The sequence below is a fragment of the Dipteris shenzhenensis genome, chromosome 17 (genome assembly GCF_047967505.1).
Source record: "Dipteris shenzhenensis isolate YYH24624 ecotype China chromosome 17, Dip_SZ_1.0, whole genome shotgun sequence".
Taxonomy (NCBI): domain Eukaryota; kingdom Viridiplantae; phylum Streptophyta; class Polypodiopsida; order Gleicheniales; family Dipteridaceae; genus Dipteris; species Dipteris shenzhenensis.
Window position 1 is genome coordinate 29,186,115 of NC_141612.1, and position 26,581 is coordinate 29,212,695.

The 26,581-nt window shown below is 44.9% G+C and overlaps 1 protein-coding gene and 1 pseudogene across 1 annotated transcript in view; one reads left to right on the top strand and one right to left on the bottom strand.

The window, feature by feature from the left end:
* The window catches only part of LOC147891951 (uncharacterized), a 205,406-nt gene that overhangs the window by 43,705 nt on the left and 135,120 nt on the right, over nt 1–26,581 (bottom strand). The window contains exon 15 of the mRNA XM_087388380.1: nt 3,794–3,994. Within this exon, the coding sequence (XP_087244506.1) occupies nt 3,794–3,994 (201 nt within the window). The remainder of the gene's footprint in view (nt 1–3,793; nt 3,995–26,581) is intronic.
* On the top strand, nt 17,477–18,250 carry LOC147891952 (uncharacterized; annotated as a pseudogene).

Genomic DNA, 26,581 nt, shown 5'->3' on the forward strand with positions numbered 1-26,581 from the left:
GTTATTTTTCTTCTGGGTTCATTATGGGCACTCTATGGAAGGACCACAATCATAGAGTCTTTGGTGAACCCACTTTCCACATTCCTTTTTTTTCAGGCGATCTCTGCAGCAATCTTTTTTTTATTGTCTGCTGACTCATTACATAGACTATGATGTATACTTGTCATATACTGAGATTTTCAGTTGATGTACTTTTGATGGGGGAAGCTATTGTGTAATATAAAGCAACAAAATCTTCACAAAAAGGGTGCGCATGTGTTCTGGCTATATATTAGTTCTTCCGGGCATCTTTACAGCAATCATTTTATAATTGTCTACATCCGCAGGATTTAGACGATCCTGCCTTCTTGAGATCTTCTGATGCTTGTAATTTTACTTGAAGCAGTCATTCCTCACAATGATGTTCCTAGTATTGAAAGAATGACTGAGGTGGAACTTGATGCCTGATTGACAAAGGTTTATCCATTATTGGACACAGAGGTAAAACACTTTCTCTCAATTATGATTGTTGTTTGACCCCAAAGTGGTGTGTTTCCTAAAAAGAGAGGATTTTTTCCAGGATATCTTAGTGGAAGAAGGATGCATTGCAAGATGGTGGAGGCATGGAAACTAGCTTTGACAAAATTTTGTAGTTAAAGATAAAGAGCAAGTATGATTACTTCCAAAGCCTTGTGTTCCCAGGGCAATTAACTTTTTCGTCTTTCAATAGGTGTCATGTGTTTAAGATGTCAACCCAAGATCCAGGTTCACGTGTTGATTTGGTGAACAAGATGCGCCCTGGGGGGGTGCGTGAGGGTTGTTGGGTTTGTTTTGATTTTGTGACAAGGATTCATGATTGGGAAACAATGGCATGTCATGTTTACAATCCATTTACTCAAGAACTTGAAACCATAGCTACATGTGATTTTAAAGTTGAGGATCCTGATGCTCAAGTGCTTTTTTGGACTCTCCTTAATAAAGTCATGGAAAGAGAAGGATATGGCATGGCAGAATTTAAGGGCTTCTTAGGTGATGAAGCACAAGCAACTGGAGGGTAGTAAGGACTATTTTCAATGGTGGTCTAGATAATGTGATGGAACACAAAGGAAAGGTCTTGCTTGTGGCATTGGGAGGATAATCTAGAGAAGCATTCTAGGAAGTGTGTGCCATCTCATGATCAACGAGAATGCAAGATGAGATGCCGACATTGGAAAAATGCTCCTTCAAAATCAACTGCTGAGGTGGAATTCGGTATTTATGTTCATGGCTAGATGAGGGTCATGTGCTAAAGGAAAGGGTGAGGATGATAGAAACATGGTTGGCTCTGTGGCATGCAAGGGTTTCTCATTGAGTGAATATATGCTTAAGGTAAGTATTGCCTTGCCCTTTACATTGGATATTTCAATATGAATTATGTTTGCAGCATTAAACCAAGATAGAAGATGCTACCTCTGATGGTGTGATACTAACTACAAAATATCTTCTACAGGGTATGGATAAAGATGAAAGATATCTTATTCCAAGAACTATTTTAGCAGAATCTGTCCATGGTAGTTGCTAGCTTCAAACAATGGTGTTAAGTATATGTCCCTATATGATGCATGTATATCAGATTTGACAAGTGCAGTATTGCAAAGTACAAAGCATGCATCTTACTTGAGAGGAAAGCACATTGGGAAGGGCCCATGTGTTGAGAAGTTGATGTGAAGAGATACTATAAGAACCATGCATTGTAGTGGCAAACGAGAATTCATGGACTTAACAAATGATGTGGCCGAGAAGATCAGGGTTAAAAAACCATGCGGAAATGAAAAGACCTCCACAAAGAAACGGCCAAAATCCATGTCAGATGCGATTCATGACAATGACTCACATCGCCCCCCAGAGTTTCAGAGAGTAACTACAAAAGCTCAGCGAAGATCCTCCTTGGCAGGTGGAGTGGGATCTCGTTTTTCAGTTATTACAAGTGATAATGAATGTGTGGTGGAGAAATTTGATCTCGTCAAACAAAGTGGGTGATCCGTTGCACAGACCTTGGTAGTAATGTAAGGTGCCACGGTTACATAGAGGACAGGCAATGCAAGTGTGACAAGTTGATAGACTTTAAAGGGAGGTCTGGATCATTTGGAGTCCCTACCCCTAGCTTCTATGGAAGTATAAACACTCCAATTAGTGTTCGTAGTCAAATGATATGGTTTTGGGGAGATAGTGTGGACCATTGTTGGAACCCCACAAAGGCTATTGAGGGTTTGCAGGACCAGGCCCCTGCTAGATGGCCAATGAGTAGAGGGACATCACTAAGTAAAGATGAGCTACAAGTGCTTCAAGCTAGTGGTTTTGTGATTGTTTGATGGTTTGATGTCTCAATGGCAAGCTCGACGACAACCACAAGTTCGGCCTGAGGTGTTGGGGAGACTAGCTTTGAGAGATGGACAAAAGGTTTGTTGGTGAAGGAAAATAACAAAAGAAATGCAAAATTGTATAGACTCCTCTATAATCATGGAATGTGATGTACTAAATATCAATGTTGTTAGAGCAAGAGATCATGTGGAGTTTGATGTGTCCACAAGAGGGTCGCAATCAAAAGGCCTACAATACGTTGTCACCATTTGTGTCTTTCCTTCATGTACATGTGAAGATTTCTCCAGGATAGCATGACGACTTGATTGCTACATGGTGTGCAAGCACCTATACTACATATTCTTGCAACATTTGGGGCTAGACTTGGATAAACATCCATTTGTACACTAGGCTGCATTGACAAAGCAGGAGCTCTTAGAGGCACTATCACATGTGGGCTTACAATGAGTGTCCGCTTGGTGGACTACCAGTGTTTTACTCTTTTCTTCTTTTGGCAACTTTATTGCAGTTTGCAATGTAACAAGTAGCCGTGTGGGCTATGTGGGTTACGAACCTTCATTATCACTATATTTTGGGTGGAGTTTTAGAATATTTTTCCAAGTTATGAGAAATAGTCGAATTGCATTGGGATTACTTTGCAATTGGGTAGAGTTGATAGTGTGCATTGTGCAAAATTGGGACTGTGTTTTGATTTGCAATACTTCAGCATACCATTCCTAGGTTGTCATCCTGTAGCTTTGTGCTCGATGTTTGGTATTGGATATTTGTCCAAATATGTTTCACCCTTACAGTTTTTTTGGTGGTTTTATCATAGTTTGCAATGTATCGAGTAGCCATGTGGGCTTCTAGGGTTAGAGGACCTTCATTATGACTGTGGATTTTGGGTAGGGTTTAGAAGATCATGTGTTCAACTTATAAGAAATAGACAACCTGTTATGGGATTACTTTGCAATTGGCTATTCTTGTCATTGTGTGTTCTGTAAAATTGAGATTTCTTTTGTTTTGAGATACTCCAAGATGCCATTCCTAGTTTCATGGTTGCCATTGTGTAGCTTTATGATTGATGTTTGGTATTGGATGTTGGGCTAAATATATTTTACCATTTCTTTGAGAAAGGGTGGTTTGGGTTGGTGCCTTCATGATCAAAGGTCTTGGGTGATGAGGCTCGTAACTCTAAGATCGTGGGTTTCAACTCGGAGAAAAATCATACTCCGAATAAACATAGAATTAGACGAGTAACAAATGAAGAAGCAAAGAGCTAAGGTTGGAAGAACCCAAAGAGAGGAGGCGGCAAGGTGTTTTTTTTTGGGGGGGCGAGGGAGGAAGAAGCATGATCCAACCTCAATTTTAGGTGATGGAGAGTTGAAATTTTTCCACATTGCTAAGATTCTGATAGAATTTTGGAGAAAGAAAAGGAGCAAATAAACGTAAACAATGTCCTATCTTACATTACCTTTATGTCGTAAACAAAGACATTTCCACTTTCATCAACTGCAGCCAATTTAGATTGATCTGCTGAAAGATCTAGGCATCGTATAGCACTTGCATGGCTGTAGATGCACAGTGGAAAAATATTGTTGATCCAAATCCTCACAATGGACCCAGCTTTCAAACCAACTAGTAAAGCTTCCCCTCCAGAGGGTCCTCCACAGACCTGCATGCAATATAATTGTAAAATATTGACTTCAATCCACAAAACAAGAGAGATATATTAAAAATGTTTCGTTAAGTTGCAATTCCAAAGACGGTTGACAAGAGTCTATCTGGATAAAATCAAGTGAACCCATGCAATTTATTCATCAAAGTCTCACTTGTAGAGTAAATACTTTTATTGTGCTCATTATTACACCTTAAAAAGCTAACAGCTGGGTTAACACATGAAATGGAAAAAGAAGGAGCTCCTGCAATTCTTTGAACTTTCCAAAAGCATATGACTTCTCATTTAGGAAATATACCCACACCTTATAAATGTGAGAAAATATAGACAGCCACCAAAGCAAGGATCACACATGGTGACATAGGAGGTGCTACGAAGTGCGGTGAATCGGAACAGAAAGGAAAAACTATGAAAGGAGACAAGGAAGAACATTGCTAATGATAGATATGGAGAAAATAGTACGCAAAGAGCATGATGCGAGCATTGATGCCAGATAATGGAGAAAACAGTAGACAAAGAGTACAATGCGAGCAAGCTACGTATCATAGAATGAAAGGGGACCTCGTACACCAATCTCTCTGAAGCAGAGATCACTTATCCAAGATCGCAATGCAAAAATACAACAGGCAAGCTCGTAGCTCTAGCCTCTCCTTCTCTGACTCTCAATCCCCGTACAATGTTGAATGAATCCCCCTACCCCTAATATCCCCTCTTCACCCTCGTCTTCCCTAGTGGGAAATCCCCTTCCTCTCTCCTATTGGCTGTCCCCTCATCCTTAGCCATCCCACCATTGCGTTTCTTCATGTCTTCTGCAATGGCTAGGTTGTGCCGAGTAGGTGCGTCGTAACTACTCCATGTGCACCGCCTGCAGTCGCGTTGTATCTGACAAGGCACCGCCGGATCAAGCATTTGTGCCACCTATCAATCTCTGAGAGGTTTGTTGGGGTAAAGGGCAGTGTGCCCACCCACTTGTACAGTGCCCATGTATACTCATATATGATAGAGGAATAAGCTGGAGTAGCTTTTGCTCCACCACTTTTGGTGTCTCCTTATCCCTTCCTGAGTGCTCCCTCTTCCCCCACAACTGGTATCAGAGCCAAGGAGAGCTTGGTGAGACCTTGGTGAGAGCTTGGTGAGTGTGGCCAACAAGGTCAGAGAGGAGCAGCCCGGTGGGAGCTTCAAGAAGAACTAAGAGAATCGACAGGATGACTCTGTGAAGCTGTGTGTCTCCGTTCAGTCTATGAAAGAGCAGCTTGCAGTGTTGAGGTTGGTTGCTATTGCATTACAAAGAAATGGTTGCTCAAGTGTGTTGTTGTCATAGACGATGTCTCGATTGGAGCTATTGTGTACAGACGTTGTAGGGTCGCTTTTGGTTTGTATGCAAAGATGCGCATTGTAGATAGTAGTTCGTTTGGGCTCTGTGTCGAGAAGCTGCCTTAGAAGTCATGGCTTAGATGCCTTAGGTGCATGCTCATTGGAGGCTCTGAAGTAATTGCAATTCACTAGTCGACATCGCTGTTGTCGAAGGAAGGAGGCCTTAGATGGTTGTAGATTCCTTAAGGGCTACCTGGGTGGGAATAGTTCTCAAAGTCCTTTCAAGAGATGTCTCCCTCTCAAGAGCAAGTGACTGCATTTTCGACAGCAAGTATTTACAAATCCATAAGGATTTAGGCTCGGTGCCCAACAGAGGAGTCGGAGAACTTTGGAAGGGCTACGTTTTCTTTGTTGACAGCTCGGTCATCCAAGTTTACAGTACAGAGTTATTTACTATCCAAAATAGGGACAATTCGATGATCAGTGTGCAGACAGCCATTTTGCAGACTGTATATCTTTGACAGTGGTACATGCCTGGTTGAGATGCATTGACAGTTCGTTGGATGCATGGTTATTTGCCTATGTTGGATACATACAGTGGTACGGTGATGTATTGAGATCTTGTCAGATTAGCGTTGTTTGGAGCACATTTCGGGGCTGTTTTGCCAGTGCTTTTGGGCTATTTTATTGCTGATATGTGAGCATTCTTGGGGCTGATTTGGTTGGGCATTGTACTTGCCATTTTGCTGGTGTTGCAGTTGACATACGGGGTGATCTGCTGGATGTATTTTGACCATTTTTGGGGCTGTTTTTTGCCGGAGCAGATGAGTGCTGTAAAGGGCAGCAAACATTCAAGGAAGCTGCTGTTGCTGTTTTTATGACAAAACAGTCATTTTCAGGACTGAATATCTCTTTCCTGGTGCGGAATTGCACTTTGTGCCGAACTGGAACTTTGTAGTTCACAAAACATACTACAACTTTGCTTTTGGAAGCAAGTTGATCCGGTATAAGCTGCAGGAGTTACAGCCTCTGCAAAACCACAAAAAGTTGCAGTCTACTGTCTATTTGTGACCAATGGGCAGGAAGCTGTTTTTCAGGTGAGAATATCTGAGAATCCACAAGGATTTGGCTCTTGAGGTCAACTAACAAGTTGTAGATCTTTCTACTAGCTACAACTTTGCTGTTTGCAGCTTTGGAATCCGGTCTTTTGGTGAAAAGATATCATCGTTCAAAAACAAGGACAAAGTGTTAAGTGGATGTGATTTCTCTTGCACAACAGTAAATTACAAAAAGTGATTAGGATCTCACTTCAGTCCAAGGGCATTATTGGCATTTTGGCAAGTCACTTCGGCACATTTGGCAAGTGGTGAATGCTTGATTTTGTTGCCAAAGGATTGCGCGCTTAAGGTGATGCATTGGTGATGCAGTAAATGCCATTTCGATGCATTATGGATTTGCATTGGTGGATGCCGCACTAATGTTTATGGATAGTTGAGCTGGGCTCCTATTGCCATTGGTTGAGTAGGAATTGCTCATTTGGTTCAGTGCATTTCTTACCTGGATTGCCAGGCATTGGCGGGCTGCATATATTCTTGTTTATGCCTCTTTATGGCTGAGTGCTTTTGAGCATTGGATCAGCCAGTTTACTTAGAGACCTGATTGGTCTGGAAAACACTATTTTTTGGTCATTTGGGTTGCCTATTGCACTATACTGCTCTTTGGTTGTGAGCTATTGTGCCACAGATATGGCATCTACAGCTGGTAGTGCCCTCTTTGATATTGAGAGGTTGGATGGATCAAACTTTCAGTATTGGAAAGAGCAGATTTATGATGTGTTAGTGCAGAAGAGGCAGCATAAGCCCATTCAATGCAAAGGTGCCAAGCCTAATAGCATTAAACAGAGTGATTGGGATGACATGGATGAGCAAGCATGCTCTATCATTCAGTCATCACTCTCGAAGTCAGTCTACTTGCAGGTACAAGATGGTGTACAGGGTGTAGACTGCCATGCATATGAGTTCTATACTCGTATATGCCGGATGTATGACCATGATAGTGTTATGTTACAGCATGATGGGTTGAAATGTCCTGATGGGCTGAAATATAGCCTTGATATGCACTCCAGAGGTAGATCAATTGGTAGAAACAGGTCATGTTCAAGGGGGAATTCCAAGAGCAAGTCTAGCTCTCGGACTTGTGTTAGATGTTTCTATTGTGGAAAGTATGGCCACATGAAAAAATATTGCTGAAAATGGCTGAGAAAATACAAGAAGAAGAGCAAGGTTAAGAATGACAGGAAGAAGGAGAAGAAGCATGTTGAGCTTCAAGGCGTGGATGCCAGGGTTTCCACTGACAGTAGCAGTGATGAAGGCATTCTTTTGTCTATGTCTGACACCTCTTTCTTGGCCACTGATGTACCCATTCTCGGTGATTGGATGTTAGATCCATGTGCTTAAAGTCATATGACCCCTCATAGGTCATGGTTCAATGCATATCAGGAATGCATTGTGGAGAGTGGTTTGATGGGCATTGATCATTCTATGGATGTCTATGGTTATGGGGATATCCACCTTGTTATGCCTAGTGGCTCTATTCTTGTTCTACAAAGGACATATACCAGGACTTGCTACGAGCAAGATCAGTACTGGACAGTTGGTTGAGGCAGGTTATCATGTCTCTTTGGGTGATCATGCATGGAAGATTGCTAAAGGCAATCTGGTTATGGCTAGGGGATCACGGGTTGGATTCTCTTATGCATTGCATGTATCAGGTGTCCAAGATAAGATGCTTATGATTAGTAAGCAGCCATCAGTTAGTTTATGGTATGCCAGACTTGGACATATGTCTACTGCAGGTATGGAAGCCCTTACAACATTGAGATACATTCCTGTTATGGATGTCTCTCAAATTTTATGTCATGACTGTGATGATGATCAGCAGTCAGGATCCTCTTTTGTGAGGAAGATAGCCAGTGAGAGGTATGTTGAGCCATTGCAGGTTGGTTCATAGTGCAGTTTGTGGGCCTATGCCTACCGTTTCACTGGGTGGCGCCTCTTACTTTGTGGCATTTATTGATGCTGCTACAAAGTACATATGGGTATATCCGATTCGGCAAAAGCATGATGTATATGATACATTTCAGCGCTTCTTGGGTAATGCTGAAAATCAGTCAGGAAAGAAGCCTTTGAGCTTGATGACTGATGGTGATGCAGAGTTTACCTCTTCTAGATTTCAGCATCTATGTGATACACTTGGTATCAGGAGGGTGTTGACCACTCCTCATCTTTCTGCTCACGATGCCTTGGCAGAATGCATAAATCGGATTCTATTGGACAGGATTGGTAGCATGCTACAATATGCAGGTCTTACTGAATGATATTGGGCTGAGGCATGTAAGACGGCTGCATACTTGCTTAACAGGTCACCCAGGAGATCTCTGAATGGTAGAGTGCCATTTGACTTCTTGACAAGCAGGGCACCATGTTATGAGCATTTACATGTGTTTGGCTACGAGGCTTATGCTCATGGTTCCCAATCGAGGAGGTGTATCTTCCTTGGATACAGTGAGTCCAGTAGGGACTACAGATTATGGGATTCTTCAACTAGAGAGTTGATACGCAGCCATAATGTCTATTTCAGAGAGGATGCTATGTTTGGACAGCCCAGGACTGTGGATAGCAGGAGAGTGGTGTTCCAGGAGGGTGTAAGTGCACTAATACCTCCGAATTCTATGCAGGGGCAGCCCATATCCCTTGGAGTGGGAGGTTTTTCCCACGGTGAGCAGGTTATAAAGTTGGGACAGCAACGATTACTTCCTGATTTTGGTTAGAGATGGTCAGATGTCTCGAGTATTCCACAGGTTTATACTCCTATGGAGATTGTTGATGCATCTTCTATGGACAGTTACAGTTTACTCCCAGGATGCAGAGTGCCTCTTGCAGATGAGGATGAGGCTATGCATGGTGAGGAGGATACCTTGGCTAATGATGCCTGGTATGATCCATTGGCTGGTTATGCCAGGACAGATGTGGTTTCTGTAGTTATTGACTTGGGTCATATTGCGCATGGGCAGGAATCATTGATATGTTTGCTTTGTAAGTGCCTCCATGGCCAGAAGCAATCCCCTTGAGCTTGGCTTCATAGGTTTGATACCGTTATGAGAGCTCAAGATGTGATGCGCAGTGAGACAGATTATGGTCTCAGTATTCAGGAGGTTGCTATCCTTCTGAGGTTACTTGCCATATGGTTCCTTATGGACAGCAGAGGTCTATTGTAGGGCATGTGCTTATGGTCACAGGTGGTACAGAGACATTTTCTTTGCACAGTGACAGTTTAGGTGCTATGGACTTAGCACAGGAGCACGTGGTGGTGAGAGTTCACTCTCCCAGTGAGATCTAGCATGAGATCTTGGTTGACAGGCATCTACAGCTTGTCATTTTCTATCCTGCAAACCTGATGTCTGCTAGCAGATTATCCTCTATGCACTTTGCACATTGTAAAGTGCTGATGGGCATAGGATGACGGTCTGGTCATCTTGTTTTTCAGCTTATGGCTGATTGTATTATATGTGTACTATCCTCCCTTAAAGGCACACTGCCTTTAAGTGGGAGGTTGTTGGGGTAAAGGGCAGTGTGCCCACCCACTTGTACAGTGCCCATGTATACTCATATATGATAGTGGAGTAGCTTTTGCTCCACCACTTTTGGTGTCTCCTTATCCCTTCCTGAGTGCTCCCTCTTCCCCCACAAGGTTGGCAGAGGTCGACTACGTGACATGAAGACCCTTGATGTATGGCCATGTACTTGGGTGATATGTCCTCCGGATGACCATGTCTTCATGTGACTATGCCATCTTGGTGACCATGTCCTCTCCATGACCCATGTCATCCTTGTGACTGCGTCACCTCCATGTGACTTGTGTCATCCCGGTGACCATGTCATCGCCTGATAACCAAGTGACTAGGACAATCACCTTCAGTCCACTTAGATAGTTGGTCCTAGATGATCTTTGTATAACATATTCTTTGATTGTATTTTGTCTCATAGGCCCCGCGAGGCCTAGTAGGCTGAAGGCATACCTAGAGGGATCGCATCTATACTCTACATGACCGACAAGAGATCGAGTTGGAAGATCAATTCTTTTTCATGTGCCCAGTATACTATGAAACCAAACATAATCTTTCAACCGAGCCTAACACAATACGCGCGTACCATCGACAATTGGTTCGTAGGAAGAAACATGAGTTTATCCGCGGAAACAAGGAGGAAACACTTTGTTTAATAACAACTCCAAAGACTTTTGACGGAGATTTCTAGAAAGACGGTCCCCTTCACCTATCACCAATACTAAACTTTGGTATGACTATGCACGCACGTCGTATGACATCCTGGATCAACCTACTCCTGACCTTTCACACATACCTCGTCCTACTTCCTGTACACTCTTCAGTAAGGGGGGTGTTAAGGACGCTATGATGAAGCTTCATTACGTCCAAGCAAAAGATCATGAGAAGCTATGCACTGAATTCATTGCATATAAGATTAACATCCTCCACTCGATCTTAGCAAAGCTCTTTAATGAGGCTGTTTGCCTTGGTTTCCCACAGGGATTTCTAATTTTTGAGCAAAACCATTTGAGCATTTGAGCAAATTGGATCAGAATGTAATCCAAGTGTATGGACCCCTTTTGTAAAGAAAGGGGTCGTATTGCTTAAGAAAAGAAATGGATATCCTCATTTCTGACTAAACAAGTTTTCTAACTCTTGAAGTTCATGAAATGAGGCCATGATTATGAAACCGTTTTGTAAATGAAGGGTCCATATTGCTCAATAAAAGAAGTGGTTATCCTTGTAAACTAATAAACCACAACAACCAATAACCAAAAAATAAATCTTCAAATAAGTTTTCAACCTATGCAAATGAAAATGAAGACATGATTTATCACATAGAAGACATGTTCAAACTTTTGTGATGTAAAATCATCCTTCAAAATGTCCTACCACAATTATTAAGTGGAGAATAATTAGCACACTATCCTTGTGGTTCAAATTACTTATGGAAAAAAGGATTTCTTATATCCAATCCAAGGTATAAAAGAAAATGTAACAAATATTGCCAAATTTTAAGTCAATATTTTACACTCATAGTTTGGTATTTTGCTACTAGTTGTGTTGAGTTCATGTTATTTCAAATAAGTTTCCTACAAAGTGTCCTGCCACAATTACCAACAAGTGGAGAAACAAACCAAAAATTTACACAAGGAGAAATGCAAAAGGCTCCAAAAACATTGTTCTTGTGGTTCAAAATCTTCATGGAAAAAAGGATTATTATAGATATCTTTTCATTTTGTATTCAACATCATGAAGGTTCAGTCTTCAAAAAAATACTATTTTTGTGGTTCAAAATCCTCATGGAAAAAGGATTATTATAATAGCCCTTCCATTTTCTGTTGACCATCATGAAAGTACAGTCTCCAAAAACTAAACCTCAAGGCATGCGGGACAATGCCTGGAATATCTCTTTTTTACTCAGGGTGGCTTGGTGAACAAACATATTATTTCTACTATCCAATCCAAGGTATGAAAGGAAGATGTAATAAATATGTTTGCATAGAATATAGGCATCCAATTTGCATGATCGTCCAATGAAGTCTTCACAATTGCAAGAAGGAAATGGAGAAATATCAACCTTGTATTCAATACCTTTTTGCATTGATCCTTCTGTAGAAACAATGAACTCAGCATGCTCCATGGCCTTCATGACTGTTGCGTCCTTAACAATGCATTTCATGACCAATGACCTCTGAATTCTATCTTCCATTTCTTTGGAGATTTTGTTTTGCCATCTGATTGCTTTGCCATCTCGACGCCGAGGTCGATCTTCATGCAATACTATTGTTTCATCATGGGCTTGAATTGGTGAAGCACAACTTGCACCCACCATCAGAGTTGACACTCCTAATACGACAAACCCCGAGCTTATTAACCTAGCATTCTCTACACTTGTCAAGGATGTTCCTGATTGAACCTTCCACCTTCCTAGTGATGGTCCTGGAATACCTGTAATGCTAGTTGATGGCTTCTACGTGTGGGTTACATCATTTCCACAAAACCAAATCATTTGGGAGCGCACTCCAATTGGTGTTTGAATCCTCCCAAAGAATGATGGTGCAACAACTCCACGTCGATTTTCACGATCCTTTATATTGACAAGCTTATTACATTTTTCTCCTTGTCCAAGCCAAGCCTGGCAACGGACTTGGCTTGTTACAGGAACTCTTCGTAATGCCCAATTTGCATCATGCACTTCATATTCTTGTACACTCTTGGAATCATCATCCTCAAAACTCTCTGTTGCAAATTTAGTACTAGATTTTGGAGACATGGAGTATCTTTTCTTATTTGCATAACTATACTCAGGGCGGTGACTATCATCCTCACATATATTTGAAGGCATTGACTTTGGCCTTTTCCTTCGCACAGTCTTGTTATCTCCATCATTAAAACATACTTCAGATGCAACACCCATTTCCTTTGCAACATCGCTTGTTAGATCAACAACTGTTTTGGCACTAATGTCAATCCGAGATTTTAAAGATCTTTTTTTTAAGGTCTCTACACTTGGTCCACTTCCGATGAACTGGCCCTTCAAAAAAGATGTGTATCTAGAGCTTTGTATAATTGCATTTGAGAGGTCACTAATAGAGGCATTGTAGAGACCAACATATTTGACATGGTTCAATCTAGCCCTCCAACTACCATGAATAGACTCTGCTAGATTTGTTCGAGGTATCAAGTACTTCTCGTTATCTAACATACTCTGCAAACCAAGCATTGCAGAGATATTGTAATGGCAAAATTACATTATTAACATGATTTTAAAAAATTCAAGAGAAATACAAAACCAACCTCTATAATGTAGTGGCCCCAATGGGAAATCCTAGCATGCCACCATGCAAACCAAGTTTCAAGCCGTGGCAAGTCTGAATCACTTGCATGGCCTGCATTCCACCATGCCCTTAGGCTTCTCATTTCGACTTCTGCAGCTTGCTCTGTAGAGGCATCTTTCCAGCGTCTACATCGGATTTTAAATTCCTCTTGGCTGCCAACTTTTATACATGCCTTTGCATGGGAATGAAGACTTTGCTCCCAATGGAAAAGGCAAGAACGCTCTTTCCCTTCCATTATATTGTCAGGGCCACCATTGAAAGTGGCACGTACAGCTCTCCAGTTGGCTTGGGCCTCATCTGCCATGAACCCTTTGAAATCTGCATTGTCAAACCCTTCTGAAACCATTACTTTGTTGAGAGTATCCCAAAATAGAATTTGTGCGTCAGTATCTTCCACCTTGAAGCCACAAGTTGCAATTGTTTGCAACTCTTGGATAAAAGGATTATACACATGGCAAGCCATGGTAGTCCAATCTTTCATTCGCTTCACAAAGTCAAACAACACCCAACAATGACCTAGTTCTCCTCCAGGTCTCATTTTATTTACCAAATCAACCCCTGAACTAGAACCTTGGGTAGACATTTTAAATACATGACACCTGCTGAATGAACTATGTTGCAATTGTCCAGGAAACACTACACTTTGGAAATAATTATATCTACAATGTCTTTTCAAGTATAAAATTCCATCTAGCCACAAGTTATACAATGTCTCATTCTCTATCCCAATTCTTGTTTTATAACCACAAGTTGCATTTATACAACGGAGGTGACCTCCACATTCCTTTCTATGAACCACACCAGGAAATACTATATTTGTTGCAATAGGATCACTCCAAACATGACCATCAAATTTTGACTGCGTACCTTTTGTGCGATGTTTTACCGAAGTAGCTGGTAACTCAAAAAAAACATTACCATCATAAGTAGAAGGCAACTCATCCATAGTGACGTGCATTTCAACCTTCTCATAGGCCTCACGCAATCTGTTCTTTATAGGTAGTTGCATAATAATCTCAATGACACTATGTTGTTTGTCATTCTCAATGTTGCTAGCTGAATCATGTTTCCTTGCCTCATCATTTTTGTTGCAAACAGAGTAGAAATCTTTTTTGTTTTCGTGCACTAGAGTCTTCTGAAGTTCATTGTCATCAAGCTTGAATCTTTCTCCCTTCACGGTGAAAATATCACCAAACTGCGCATCAAGGTGAAACATTTTGTATCCATCGTCATGGACTTCGTATTGCAGCTCCATTGTCAAATCAGACCCATTATCACCAAAGTGCTGATGGATAGATATGGACCCAAGTGTGAATTGAAAATGGCTAGCAAGCACCATCTCTGACAACACTCCTCTACCTACGGAAGTGCGAACAAACATATGCAAAGATCTATCCTCATTCTGAATTGTGACAGATTCCATAAGAACGGAATGGTTAAGCTGTGTAACTCAATGAGATGAAGTCTAAAGGGTGAGATCAAGAGCAGAGTGTTCGTTTCAAAAACTCATTTGAAACAAGAGTTTGCCGCAAGAAAAGTTGCTCACAAATGCTTTGCACACATTGCCCATTGTTTATACTCACAACTTTGTAAGACAGGTCTTGTGACAGTCGGCACAAGTGTGACAATGGTACTGAACCATGATGTAAATTTTAGCCATCATTTGTTAACAACAATACTATAATACCATGGACTCTTAGACCTTTTAATCCCCAACCTTTCTTTGACACGTATGGGAGTTATTGCAAGCCATTCTCGCTAGCAATGACATTTCATAATTGCTACATATTCATTCCGACAATTTGATATAAGTATTTTAAAGTTGATAGATAGATATAAATTATAATTGTGGTGAACAAGAAATGGTTGATCAGTAATTTTCAAAAACAATTATGAAAAATTATCAACCTCACACAATAATGATGTTTAATTAAATGATCACTCATCATTGCTGCATTCTCATGAGCAATCGAATTCGTATGATAATCATTATAAGTCATGGTTCCTATTAACATCATAGTGCGGTAGCATTTCTATAGTCAGTATGTCGTCCCGTCATGGTGAATAAAATAAACGCATTGATTGTATGCCGTCCCGTCATGTGTGGTAAGGAGTGCTAGCTAATAAAGAGCCCTCATGAAAATGAAAGGCCAATAGACCCCTTTTGTCGACGAAAGGGGTCTATTGGCCTTTCATTTTCTTAATAGGACCCCTATTAAGAAAATGAAAGGCCAATAGACCCCTATTAAGAAAATGAAAGGCCAATAGACCCCTTTCGTCGACAAAAGGGGTCTATTGGCCTTTCATTTTCATGAGAGCCCTTAAGCCCTTAAGAAATATAAAAGCCAATAGACCCCTTTCGTCGACGAAAGGGGTCTATTGGCCTTTTAAGCCCTTAAGAAATATAAAAGCCAAAGCCCTTAAGAAATGCCAATAGACGCTTTTCGTCGACGAAAGGGGTCTATTGGCCTTTTAAGCCCTTAAGAAATATAAAAGCCAAAGCCCTTAAGAAATATAAAAGCCAATAGACCTCTTTCGTCGACGAAAGGGGTCTATTGGCCTTTCATTTTCTTAAATAAACTCATAAGCCCTTAAGAAATATAAAGGCCAATAGACCCCTTTCGTTGACGAATGGGGTCTATTGGCCTTTTAAGCCCTTAAGAAATACAAAAGCCAAGGCCCTTAAGAAATATAAAAGCCAAAGCCCTTAAGAAATATAAAAGCCAATAGACCCCTTTCGTCGACAAAAGGGGTCTATTGGCCTTTCATTTTCTTAATTAAACTCATGAAAATGAAAGGCCAATAGACCCCTTTCGTCGACGAAAGGGGTCTAGGGGCCTTTCATTTTCATGAGTTTAATTATCTCCCTTCCTCCCTCGCTCTCCCTCGCTCTACCTCCGTCACCTCGCCTCCGTCCCTCGCTCCCTCCGTCCCTCGCTCACCTCGTCTCCCTCCCGCGTGTTGCCTCCCTCCCGCGCCTCGCTCCCTCGCTCCTTCCCTCTGACTTTTTCTCCCTCCCTCGCTCTGCCTCCCTCGCCTCGCCTCCCCCCCTCGCCTCCCCCCCTCGCTCGCTCGCCTCGCCTCCCTCCCGTGTGCAGCATCCCTCCCTCGCCTCGCTCCCTCGCTCCTTCCCTCTCACTCTGCCTCCCTCCCTCCCTCGCTCTGCCTCCCTCCCTCGCTCCCTCCCTCCCTCGCTCGCCTCGCCTGCCTCCCTCCCACGTGCAGCCTCCCTCCCTCGCCTTGCTCCCTCGCTCCTTCCCTCTCGCTCTGCCTCCCTCCCTCCCTCCCTCCCTCCCTCGCTCTGCCTTCCTCACCTCGCCTCCCTCCCTCCCTCCCTCGCTCGCCTCGCCTCCCTCCCACGTGCCTCCCTCCCATGCAACGGGCCACAATTATACATGTAGAAAAGGGTTCTTCCTTATTATGGGGCCATTTTTTGTTCATGGTTGCAGTGGTGGGAGTGATGCATATTATGATTCATGGGATTCCTAGGACGTTAGCAACAAACACGAGACCACTATAAGAGTACTTCGAACACCACTACCCTGGCAAAATATATCGTGTTGTTGTGCCCCCAGATCTGTCTTCTTTAAGATGTCATGGTTGCAAGCAGAGCTTTTCGTGGATTACAAAGAGCATGCAAACGGTTTTGTGAATTTGGCAGGGGCACGAAGGAGTAGGTTTGCGGGGTTGACGGAGGGTTGGCATTTATGGAAGCTTATTCTGGAGATGCTGCTGGTTCGACCTTCCAGGGCTGCTGGTATTCGTGATAACCAAGTAAGAATTTCACAATAGAGAATAATTGAAAAAAGAAGGGGTTGCGAAGGTTTTCCAAATTGTACTCTTGAATGTTGAGCTCAAAAAAGGCAGTTCTAAGAAAGGCTTTGGAAGGGTGCATAAATTTGTCACTGGTTTCTTGCCCCTGAAGCCGCTCCCATTTGATCTTCTTGTCCTACATCAGCCGTGATATGCTGCCAACAACCATCTGCCTCCCTCCCTCCCTCTCTTTGTCCCTCTATGTGGCTCCCTCCCTCGCTCGCCTCCCTCCCTCCCTCTGCCTCGCCTCCCTCCCTCGCCTCTATACCCTCTTTGTGTCTCTCCCTCCCTCGCCTCTATATCCTCTTTATGTCCCTCCCTCCCTCGCCTCGCTCCTTCTTCCCTCGCCTTGCTTTCTCCATCATGTCGTAAGTTCTTCTCACCGATTTTTGTCACGTTGGCAGGATGGTAAAAATAAGAACTTCTGAGAGGAGGGGGAGAGGTGGAAGAGGAGAACGAGGAGGCAGGAGAGGTGGAAGGACAAGTAGCAAGAGAAGTTTGCAAGTGGAATCTACACCAAATTTAGAGATTCAAAAAGAGGTTGAAATTGGAGTTGAAGAGGATAAGGAGATTGAAGACTTTGAAGACACTACTATAATTGTGGAGGAATCTTCTAAGAAGAGAAAGAAAGAGGATAAACAACTGGATGAGGAGTTTGAGCAAGAGTTTCCTATTGCACTTGATATTGGCCAGGGGAAGGATGTTATTGAATCTCTTGCAATCAATCCTCGAAAGATTTCTCCCTTGATCCCTTTATGTCGTTGTGTTGTAAACACAAGAGTGAGAGGCCTACGAACTGATATGAATAGCCTAAAGCAAGCTCTAGAGGCAGAAAAATATATTCAATAGAAAGGAATGTTTATTTTATCTACAACACTTCCGGATGGTGTTTCGCAAGAGGTGACAGATGAAATTGAACAATCATGGGATTCTTGTTGGAGGGATGTAAATGCAGAATTTGAGACACAGATTGTTGATGATGATGAATGGTCATTTTTGTCTCGAAAGATGTTTTTTGTGTGGGAGGGGAATCACCGTACTGTTGCATGGATGTCTCTAATTGAAGAGAAATTCAAGACATCAAAGGCATGGCATATTCGAGTTTTAGCAAGTTTTATTACTCCAGAGAAAGAAACAGAAATGAAGCTAATAGCTGCTCTTCAAAGGTTCAATCTGTAAGTCCGAGTTCTTGCTTATATGTGTTACCCTTTTTCGAGCTTTTAAGGGTTTTATGAACAATTCTTAATATGTTTGAAGCTATGTATTTTTTATTTTTCAGCCTTAATGAGACATCAATTATTAAAACAAATCTCAAGGATTATTTGTACAACATGAAGACAATGTGTTCATGTGATAAGAATGAGTACTTATCACTGTTTTCTGAGAAAAAAAAGACACTTGAAAAGCATAGGGCAAATGAAAGCAGTAAAGGATTAAGTACTTGGTATCCTTTGACATCTCTGTGATGCTAGGGAGAATGGTATTTGCAGTAAGTTTCATACCATTTGTCATGGATGTCTTTTGAATTATAACTAACTAATTCATTATACTCATTCATTTCTTTGGAATATATTTTAGCCACTATACAAGCAAGATTATGAGGCAAAGCTAAAGGAAGTTCAGCCAAATTTGAGTGTTGCTAATATGGAGAAAGCACTTAAAAGTATTCGAAAGGATGTGAATCTCAAGTATGGTCGAAAAATGATCAAAGTATGGTTAATTTAATGATTCTTAACATAAAGTTGACTTTTTAAAGTGTTCAAGTGTTTTTTGAGATTGGTCATATGATGTTTGTTTACAAAATGATCAAGGTATGGGATATGCATGTATTGTATGATTAAAAAATACAGTTGAGTGTGACGATTGCATGTATTGTATATATGTAGATTCTGTCTATTGTCAAACCAACAAATGGTGAAGATTGATTTAATATCTTGTGGAGCCTCCCATTTGATGATAAATCATCCATTGTCACATTGGAAAAGTTGTATAACTGTTACCTTATCACACGACCACCTGTCGACAGGCGTTGACCACATGACGACATCTGTTGACCACATGTTGACCATGTGTCAACACAAGTTAGCCACGCGATCACACGGGTTCATCCAGGAGTACTGTCCGAGGCTGTCAACCACAGGTCGACACAGGTCAACCAGGAGTACCGTGTCCAAAGTGATCTCATCAAGAGCTGCGCACATGGAGAGTGAGCTTAGCACATGGAGCAGTCAGGAGTATTTATATTACACAGTGGTTCAGTGATACAGTGGTGCAGTGGTGCGGTGAACCAGCTCACCTGCACATGGAGAATTTACACCATCGGGCTGGCGAGTCAGGGAGTCAGAAAGTCGCCGAAGCCATCAAGAGGTGCGGTGAACCAGCTCACCTGCACATGGAGAATTTATACCATCAGGCTGGCGAGTCAGGGAGTCAGGAAGTCGCCGAAGCCATCAAGAGAGCCAGCGGCGCAACGGCTATCCTCAACAGCTAAGGAGATAAGAGGATGACCAATGGGAAGAAAGAGGGGAGATTCTCAGCGAAGAAGGGACCCTCCAAGGCGGGGGATGAGGATGAAGGAGAAGGGAGAGAGAAAAGGAGATATTCGGCATTCGGCAGAGGAGCGAAAGAGAGGAGAGTGAGGAGGGATAGAGGCTAGAGCTACGAGCTCGCCAAGGAGCGAATGTGAGAGACTTGTGTGTACCCTTTGTCTACTATGGGGATAGACCTGTGTATTCTGGTGATTTGCGACTTGTGTATTCTTGTGACTTGCGACTTGTGACCTGGGGACACGTCCAGTGATATGTACATTGGCCAACTCGATCACTTTCGCATCTCTCTTGTCTCTTCCGGATATGGGGATTGTTCACCAGTGTAGGATTTTCTTATTTTGCTTATGTTGTGGAGTTCACCGGTGATTGTCACTTAGCATAGTGCACTCGTACGAGTGCACTCGTACGTCGTCGTTCACTGCAGTATAGCATACGCACACTACTGTACGGTGCGCTCTGCACGATCCATTGCATTAGAGCATTGCACAACTCATGCTTCTCACACCAGTGGCCTTTGGCCTCCGGTAACACCTCCGGAAGGATAGGAACCCCTCCCCTCAAACAGTTTATGGCGATCACGGTGGGACTCTGCTGGTATTGAGTAGCACGAGTGAAGTGGTGATCTAGGGTCCTAGAGAGAGGTCTTATGCCGAGTAGTTCTGAAACCTTTGAAGGAGCTAGTGAGAGAACTAGGAGGTACTTGAGGAGAGTGGAGAAAAGACTTCCGGCAGACCAAACTAGGTACAAGAAGCATTACGTGCGACGTAAGTTTGCGAAGCCCTCAACTCGAGCACAAAGTGAGCCCACTGGAGCAGTAGCCAGAGCAAGTGACTTCATTGACACTCTCATTGACTTGGATCAACAGGAACCCTGGTGGTCAGATCTGGACTCCGGAGAAGAAGAGGTGCAAAGCGGAGAATAGGTGAAAGAAGAGGGTACTAAGGACGAGGGCTCCTCAGGGACTCATCAAGGTCAAGGAAGCCCCTCTCCTCTTCCTGCAACGATGTCTTCATCAACCACCTCTTCTACCGGAGTGGTGACTCCATCTGCTCCCACCTCAACCTCTTGTGGACAAGCTGCTACCTCATCTGTTATGCATAGCTCCGGGCTCCTAGCTAATCCTTCTTCTACATCTATTCCATTGGGGGGTACTTTTGCTCCGGCCATGCCTTTACCTGCCACGATGGTTTCATCTCCCTTTCCATCCACACTGGTGTTGCCTTTTCCACCACTTTGAGGCCCAAATTCGAAGTGGCCTTTGGTGCACCGAATGCAAGGGTTCTAACCATGGTTACTGGGAGTGCCCCTCCAAGCGAAAGGTACCTACTTCTACCTCATTTTGTACATTTTGTGAGATCCATGGACATGATGCCTCTGAGCGTAGGTACCTCAAAGGATTAAGGAAGCTTCTTCCAGAATATACCTCGGGGGAACCTCTGGTTGCTGCAGTCAACAGAACGGTACCCATAACTTCTGGTCCAGCAGAAGTATCTCCTGCTCCCCCTCTTGCACGAGCATCTGAGCCACCTCCTCCTCCTGTCATGCCACCTCCATTGCTTCCGACTCCCCCTTTGCTCCAAGCTCCTGCCCCCAATTCAATTGGTTCCCCTTATTTCTATCCTCAGCCATACTATGCCCCGTACCAACCACCTATGTCAGGAGGTGGCTATGGACCCTCTTATCAACGCAGTCGAAGGGGTGGTTTCAGAGGTGGACGCGGAGGTGCAAGCAGGGGTACAAACTTTAGAAGACCCATCATGTGTTACAGATGTGGCGAGTACGGCCACTACCAAGATGATTGTACACAGCCGTTTGGGGGACCCTCTTGTACACAGTGCAACACAAATGACCACTACACCACAGATTGTCCCAATAGAAGAGTGGAACCCGCATCCCAAGTGAATATGGTTGATGTAGTAGTGGCGGGGGAGGGCAACAATCCCCATTTGATTGGCGCAGTGTTGGGCGCTGTGACACGGTCACATACAAAGGGTAACAAATGTAAGGGTGACTCAGAGTCAGCACCGGAGACCTCAGCACCAATGAGTTCGACAAGTGTTCTCCCACCGAGGTCATTCTCCTCCTCCAAGGTACACAGTACGCCCAGGAATAGACCACCCATGCTGGCTTCTGATAGTGATTCAGAAACAAACTCGAAGGGCCCACAACCATTAAGGTCAACCACTAACTCTGGGAGTGCCTCATCCTCGGGGGATCACTCTATGCCTTTGAGGTATCAGAAGGTAGTAAAGGGTGTCACGAGAGATCTTCAAACAAGTTCTGAAGATGAAGGTAGCACACCTCAGCTTCCATCCCGCAAGTCCAGAACTGTGAGGTTTGCAACAGAAGTGACAACCCTCGGACAGTACCGGGATAAGGAAGCACGAGTAGGTCCTCCCACTTTGTCCTCAACAGCACTCAACAGAGAAGAGGCTATGGGGACAAGATCTAGTTCTGCCCAGGAAAAAGGGAAAGGAGTAATGGAAGAGAAACCACTGGAGACAATGACTCACAGTTCAGACCTACATCCACATCCTCGTGTAAGCTTCGACCCTCGGCCAGAGGCCCTCGGCCAGAGGCTAGGAGGATGAAGTTACAAAAGGCTAATGCTAGTGTCCACCACTACTCCTCGTTTGAAGATCTTATGAGTTTCAAACCCAACCTCACTCTACGACAACTTTGCCTATTGTCCCCCCAAATCAAGCATCAGACTATTACATTTCTGAATCGCCTCCCAGGAGGTCGACACAAGGGATCTACTCCGAGTGGGCCACCACCAGAGACATTACCGGCTCAACATGGGTCTACACCGGACCACTTCTCTGCCTACGCTGCCCTCACTTGTGAACAAAGTCCCAAGCTCACCGTGGAGATCCATGGAGTGGAGCTGAAGGACGTCTTCCTCGATGGTGGGGCGGCTGTGAACATTATGCCAAAAGGTACACTCCAAAAACTAGGGTTGAAGTTGACAAGTGATGTTCACTTTCAGGTACGCATGGCTGATCGACGCAGAGTAAAACCAATGGGTGCAGTCAAAGGTGTTCACATGAAGATTGGCGGAGTAACTTTTCTCTCCAATTTTGTTGTCCTTGATATGACCGAAAATGAACAAACTTACCCTCTACTTCTTGGTCGGCCATGGTTGCGGTCTTCAAAAGCCATTCAGGATTGGTCAACTGATGAAGTTCGATTGCCCCTGGGATCGACATCCCTCGAGATAGATATGGTCACAAGGCAGGCAAGGCACATACCAATAGAACTAGGAGAGGAGGATTTTGAAGAACAAGCCGGAGTCGAAGAGGAGCATTGGGCCTGTGGGGACTGGCCCAGGGGTGGTGACCAAGGTATCAATGAGGAGACAACCCTAGAAGGATTTGAAAGTTTGACCTACTTGTTGGATCAGGCTGATTAAGAAGACGAGGAGGCTGTCATTTTGGATTGGATGGGAGCCCTGGGCTCATTAGCGGTCAACATGGTGGAACTATGCCAACAAGAAGATCAAGAAGAACAGCTACTTGCAGTATCAGAAATCCACCCAGAACGACAGGGTCTGGCTGAACTAGTTTACGAAAGGATGCCCTTTGGACTTTGCAATAGTCCACACATGTATAAGAGAATGGTCACTAGGGGTACTACAGTGGACACCACAGATCCTACTGCGGACAATGATGGTACTGTAGTAAACATTGAGGATCGTCCAGTGGCCGACATGGAGGACATTGGTCAAAATGATGCTGACAATACTATAGGATACAATGAAGGATCTACTAAGGACGAGGCTAGTAGGGCACAACCCACCAATGGTACTTCAGAGTACAATCATGGTATTACGGTGCACAACCATGGTACTACGGTGTACAACCATGGTGCTGCTAAGTGCAATGGTGGTGATAGAGAAAACAGGAACACTAATGAAGACGAGATTGATGATGATAGTGATTTAGACGAAAGTGACATAGACATTGCTGAACTTGAGGAGAATCACCACCGACAGCTTAAGGTCTTGGGCGGACCCAGGGTGCATACCGGATACAGAGATGAGGACATGGCCGATCTCACTTTGCTTGACCTTTTCTTATCAGAAGCCGACCACCCCTCAATTCAAGACCTTCCGGAAACCACTTATGAGGTGGAAGGCTTACCTTACCGGGGCATGCTGAAACAATCACCGAGGCATCGAAGGCACACAACATCTGCAACATCTACTGATTCTACATCTCAGTCAATGCCTGAGAACCCCCCAGTTACTTACCCCTCATCTTGGTTGAGAGAAGTGGAGGGGGACTTTCCCCTTGAAGATACTCCAGCACATACAGGACTGAGAATGGGTGAACCAAGTACCTCAACATCCCAATGCATTGCCCCTGTTGATGAGGCACGGAACTGGCGGTATCTCAACATTGGAAGTGAGGACCAACCCAGGCATTTGAAGTTAGCCACTTGGGTCTGGGAACATGACTATCTTCTAGCTGCAGTCACCGACCTTTTTAAAGAATTTGTGGATGTCTTTGCTTGGTCCTACAAGGATCTGAAGGGGGTGCCCGCTGATTTCATGGAGCATAGCATCGACTTATATCCCGATGCAGACCCTGTGATTAAAGGTCCATACCGCATGAATCCCAACTACGGCAAGGCAGTCCAAACAGATATACAGAAAATGGAGCAAGCAGGATTAATCTACCCAGTGGATTACTCCGATTGGGTCAGTGGAATTGTCATTGTACCCAAAAGAGAGACCGGCAAACTTAGAATATGTGTTGACTATCGGAGTTTGAATGCTGCAACACGACGTGATAGGTTCCCTCTTCCCTTCACAGATAGAGTGTTGGAGACAGTGGCAGGACATGCTTTATACTCATTCATGGATGGATATAGCGGGTACAACCAAGTTCGAGTGAAAGAACAGGATCAGCCCAAGACTACCTTTGTCACTCAATGGGGAACATACGCCCACCGAATGATGCCCTTTGGACTATGTAATGCCCCGGCAACCTTTCAACGACTTGTAACCAAACTCTTTCAAGAGAATATCGGCAAGTTTCTTGAGGTATTTCTAGATGACTTCTCTGTTTTTAATGGTAAATCGGCCTCCCATCTTGATCCGGCCATACAAAATGATCATCTACATAAGTTGAGATGGGTCTTTGATAAGTGCAGAGAAGTGCGCTTGTGTTTGAACCCTGACAAATGTTTCTTTCTCGCACTCCGAGGTGTTCTCCTTGGTCATATTGTTTCTGCTGAGGGCATGACCACGGATCCCGCAAAGGTAGAGGTGATCATCTCATTGCCCATCCCTCGTACACCCAAAGAGGTGAAGTCCTTCTTAGGGCATGTAGGATATTACCGAAGGTTCATACGTTTCTATGCCGACATTGCTATTGCACTAACAGAACTCCTACATCAAGACCGATCGTTTGTCTGGGCCACCCCACAACAACTAGCCTTTGATGATCTGAAGCATCGCCTCGTGAAGGCCCCCATCCTTAGGCAGTTTACCCACCACTCTCCCCCTTTACCCCCCTCCCTTCCCCTCTCCTCTCTCCTACGCCACAGCCCCCCCCCCTCTCCCCCTTTACCCACCACCTGTCCCCCCCTCCCCTCTTCTACGCCACAGCCCCCCCCTCTCCCCCTTTACCCCCCTCCCTTCCCCTCTCCTCTCTCCTACGCCACAGCCCCCCCCCCTCTCCCCCTTTACCCACCACCTGTCCCCCCCTCTCCTCTTCTACGCCACAGCCCCCCCTCTCCCCCTTTACCCCCCTCCCTTCCCCTCTCCTCTCTCCTACGCCACAGCCCCCCCCCCCCTCTCCCCCTTTACCCACCACCTGTCCCCCCCTCTCCTCTTCTACGCCACAGCCCCCCCCCTCTCCCCCTTTACCCCCCTCCCTTCCCCTCTCCTCTCTCCTATGCCACAACCCCCCCCTCTCCCCCTTTACCCACCACCTGTCCCCCCCTCTCCTCTTCTACGCCACAGCCCCCCCCTCTCCCCCTTTACCCCCCTCCCTTCCCCTCTCCTCTCTCCTACGCCACAACCCCCCCTCTCCCCCTTTACCCACCACCTGTCCCCCCCTCTCCTCTTCTACGCCACAGCCCCCCCCCTCTCCCCCTTTATCCCCCTCCCTTCCCCTCTCCTCTCTCCTACGCCACAGCCCCCCCTCTCCCCCTTTACCCACCACCGGTTTCCCCCCTCTCCTCTTCTGTGCCATAGCCTCCCTCTCCCCCTTTAACCCCCCCTCCCTGCCCCTCTCCTCTCTCCTACGCCATAGCCTCTCCCCCTCTCTTGCGCTACAACCCTCTCCCCCTTTTACCCCCCCCTCCCTTCCCCTCTCCTCTCTCCTACGCCATATCCCCCTCCCTCTCTCCTACGCCATATCCCCCTCCCCCTCTCCTACGCTACAGCCCTTCCCCCCTCTCCTGCCCTACAGCCCCCTCCCCCTCTCCTACACTACAGCCCCCTCTCCTCTCTCCTACGCCATATCCCCCTCCCCCTCTCCTGCGCTACAGCCCTTCCCCCCTCTCCTGCCCTACAGCCCCCTCCCCCTCTCCTGCACTACAGCCCCCTCTCCTCTCTCCTACGCCATATCCCCCTCCCCTCTCCTGCGCTACAGCCCTCTCCCCCTCTCCTGCCCTACAGCCCCCTCCCCCTCTCCTACACTACAGCCCCCTCTCCTCTCTCCTACGCCATATCCCCCTCCCCCTCTCCTGCGCTACAGCCCTTCCCCCCTCTCCTGCCCTACAGCCCCCTCCCCCTCTCCTGCACTACAGCCCCCTCTCCTCTCTCCTACGCCATATTCCCCTCCCCCTCTCCTGCGCTACAGCCCTCTCCCCCTCTCCTGCCCTACAGCCCCCTCCCCCTCTCCTGCACTACAGCCCCCTCTCCCTCTCCTGCGCTACAGCCCCCTCCCTCTCTCCTGCGCTACAGCCCCCTCCCCCTCTCCTGCACTACAGCCCCCTCTCCCTCTCC